We start from the raw sequence: 3,694 nt of genomic DNA, 5'->3' as shown, positions 1-3,694 counted from the left end.
CGTCAGTGTGCGCCGCGCGGCCGGGGCGTCGCGGGCGGCGGGCGGACCCCGGCGCGGCGCTTCTCCCTGTCGCGGGACTGAACGCCCGGTCCTTTGTCCGCTTCGTCTCCACGCGCGTGCGATCCGGGACCCGCACGGGGCGGTGACAGCTGTTTCACCCTCGGTGTCCGGCGGGTTTTCTAATCCCAGAGCAGAAAGCTCCTGGCAGTTACGTCACGCCTCCGAGGGAGCTTCAGGGTAACCTGCATTTACTTTCCTCGTGCGCGAATCTTAAAATCTCGTCCCGGAGAGTTCTGGTCCTCACGGGTCCCGGACCCGGCCCTGGAGGTAGCACCGCAGCCCCGAAGTGGGATGTGACAGAGGCTCAGTGTGACAGCGCAGCAGGGAAGGAAGTGACTTTCGCGTTGGGGGTTGGTGAAGTCGCTGTGCAGGTGATAACGTTTGCACACGTTTTGCCGCAAAATACTAGTTGTATATGAGGTAAAGAAGTAGCTCCAAACAGGATTTTCCCCCGTGTTTGTTTTTCGGTACTATACAGATTGCTGTGTGAATGTAGTGTGAGTTTTTGCACAATCAGCATATTTTTCGCTTACAGTAAATGGGACAACACACGAGTATCATAAAGTGTAACAGGATTTTCCCCCGTGTTTGTTTTTCGGTACTATACAGATTGCTGTGTGAATGTAGTGTAAGTTTTTGCACAATCAGCATATTTTTCGCTTACAGTAAATGGGACAACACACGAGTATCATAAAGTGACCAAGCGCAAGTATTACAAACCCATCATCAAAGTCCCTCTAGGCAGGTTAAATTATGGTTTTAAAATACTACGCTTGTCTTTAGTAAGACATGTATAGGTATAGCTCAGAGCTGTCTTTGTTGTGGGGGCTGTCCTAGACCCTGTAGGGTACTGAGCAGCATCCCTGGCCTCTAACCCAACAGCAGTGCACATACACAGACACACAACGAAGTATGACAACCAGAAGTGTCTCTAGACATCGCCGTGTTGAGAACCACTAGTACAGACACATGCATGTAGTTTTAGCGTCTTTCATGAAGCTCATCACGTTTGTTTATGCTGTTCAGTAAGTGTGCATGGTGAAAAAACAGTGTACGGTCTTGAAACTCAGGGTGCTGTGTGGGCATGGGGGAAGTTTACTGAATTGATGGAAAGAGAGAGTGGGTTGCTCTGGCAGTTCTGCGCGTCTATGGCCTGGTGCCACATCCTGAGAGAGGTAGGACTGCAGACGTGTCACCGGGAGCAAAACGTGGCATATGATGACAGACCTCTGGAGCAGAGGGATCAGCCAGCTGTACTTAGCATAGCAATTCTAGCTGTACCTTTTCTTGGCCAAAGGTTTGCAGTGATTCTGTGCCAAGTCTTCATCCTGAATTGCTTTGGAGGCAGGTGAAAAGGTGTTTGGGTTGAAGGTAATTAGTACTGTCTTTTCATCTTGAGCATCTGATATATCAGCTAAGGCAGTGACATCTACTCATTAAAGAAAATTACTTGAATAATTTTGTTGAATAAAAAGTAAAACTGGAAGAGTTAAAAGACAAAGCTGTTTTACCACAAAGAGCTGAATGAGCATTTGGTTTGTAGTGGACTTGTGACATGTCTAGTTTTTCTCAGCTGCTGACATAGTTGTTAGGGTAAAAATGTTGAGTGCCTCTTTTGAAAAAATATTGTTTATATTTGCAGAGAGCCTTTAATTCTGGAGAGTATGTATGCTTTATGATCTAGTCATACATTAGGCTCTACAGAATATATCAGACATTTCTGTCCTAGTTTGAGCTGTTTTAAATATTAAGGCAAAATATACACTGCAGAAAGATTTTCAAGAAATGCTAATTAAAATGTAGGTATTTAGAGACAACTCAGAATGATCAAATTATTTTGAATTGCCACTTTGAACCCAATTTAATATATGTGCTATATTTAGAATTCCATTTCTAAGTTATTTAATGGGTATCCACTTGAATGTTGGAGGTACAGTTGGGAATAGTATGATGAATCTGTCAGACTTTTGAATGTAACAGTGGAGGGTAACAGGTGGGAGCTTGCTTCCCCATGTTTGAAGAGACAAAAGACATAATAAAGAAAAATTGAAATGAAATACGTTAATTTATTAAATAATAATGTACTTTTTACTTGATAAATCTTTCTGGAAGATTAGGTGGTCTTTTAAAATTTCTGATGCATTTCAAAAATCAACTTGGTATATATAGCATGTGTTAGTGTTAATGTTATAATTTTTTTTAACATCATTTGCCTACAGAAATAAATTAAAATCATTGGATAAAAATCTGTAGCATTCATATTAAGTCAACTTTGGAGAATGTTTTGGTTAGTGGGATATTTTGTTTAAGTCTCTGTTCTTTATGTATACTAATAGATATTTATTTACCATTCTGAATAATTTCATTTTTCTCTTTTTCAGTTTTAGAAAGAGCATTTTCACTACATAAAGCACATTCTACAAAGGATATGGAAAATACTTTTCAGCTGGTGAGAAATATTATACCTCCTCTAAGTGCCAAGAAGTTCAAAGGGCAAGATGGAAGAATAGGAATAGTTGGAGGATGTCAAGAGTAAGTGGCAGATAAAATGTTAGTATTTAAACAGTTGTATTCTGTCTACCTACCTACCTATCATCCATTTGTCTGTCTAGTTCATTTGACCCATCCCAGTAATCATTTCTGAATGTAGTCCGATACAGGTTGAGTATATCTTACCCAAAATGCTTGGGACCAGAAGTTTCGGATTCTGGACTTTTTTGATTTTGGAATGTTTGCATTATACTTGCTGGTTGAGCATCCTTAATCCAAAAATTTGAAATACTCCAATGAGCACTTCCTTTGAGTGTCATGTTGGTGTTCAGAAAGTTTTGGATTTTGGAGCATTTTGGATTTTGGAATTTTGGGTTTGGGATGCTCAACCTGTAGGACACTCAGTATTTTTTTAGTGATCAACTTTTGATTAAATAGGAAAAAACTCTGAGCCCTGATGGAATTGTTCACTGGTATGTGTCAGTGTTAAAGTTTTGCTTGTAGTTGGGAGATGACTCTTTTTTCCTATTCTATACTTTTCTGTATTTGCTAGACTTCATATTGTGTCTTTTATAATCAGTATAAAACACTCAGTAACCTCTTGGCCTACTTTGCCAATTTAAAGATATTCCTGGAAGTCATTTATGAAATTTGATAGATCTTCTGGTTTTATATATTTTGCTGTTGTATTTGTCACATAGAGATTTATATAGCTGGCCCTCTGTATCTGTGGGTTCCTCATCTGTGGATTGTACCAATCTTGGACTGAAAATGTTCGGGGGGAAAAAAATTCCACAAAATTCCAAAAAAACCAAAATTCGAATTTGCTGCCTGTTGTTTACTACCTGAATCCCTGAAATGAAGTGATGTGTAGGCATTATACTAGATATTATGAGTAATCTAGAGATGATTTAAAGTATACGGGAGGATGTGTGTAGGTTATATGCAAATACTATGCCATTTTATATCTGGGACTTGAGTATCTGTGGATTTTGGTATCTGCGGGGGTCCTGGAACCAACCCCCGCTTTGGATACTGAGGGAAGACTAATTTGTGCTTGTGTGTAAATTATACCTTCTGCCTTTCTAACTTCCTCAATGAATTCTTTTTTTTTTTTTTTTTTTTTTTCTTTTTTTTTTTTTTT

General features: G+C 39.7%; 1 protein-coding gene across 6 annotated transcripts in view; it reads left to right on the top strand.

Annotated features, from left to right (window-relative positions):
- The first annotated feature begins 187 nt into the window (after positions 1–187).
- Positions 188–3,694, top strand: part of CARKD (carbohydrate kinase domain containing) — a 29,219-nt gene continuing 25,712 nt past the window's right edge. For 2 of the 6 annotated variants that reach the window (XM_008564487.1, XM_008564494.1), the window contains exon 1: positions 2,248–2,592. In XM_008564487.1, the coding sequence (XP_008562709.1) occupies positions 2,489–2,592 (104 nt within the window). In that variant the 5' untranslated portion in view covers positions 2,248–2,488. Of the gene's footprint in view, positions 238–416; positions 432–2,247; positions 2,593–3,694 lie in introns of those variants that run through there. The other 4 variants (XM_008564481.1, XM_008564506.1, XM_008564486.1 and 1 more) reach the window with 4 other exon arrangements.

The sequence above is a fragment of the Galeopterus variegatus genome, unplaced genomic scaffold, assembly GCF_000696425.1.
Source record: "Galeopterus variegatus unplaced genomic scaffold, G_variegatus-3.0.2 Scaffold187, whole genome shotgun sequence".
In the NCBI taxonomy this organism is placed as follows: domain Eukaryota; kingdom Metazoa; phylum Chordata; class Mammalia; order Dermoptera; family Cynocephalidae; genus Galeopterus; species Galeopterus variegatus.
Note: the sequence above shows the minus strand (reverse complement) of the source record. Positions and strands in the feature narration are given on the sequence as shown.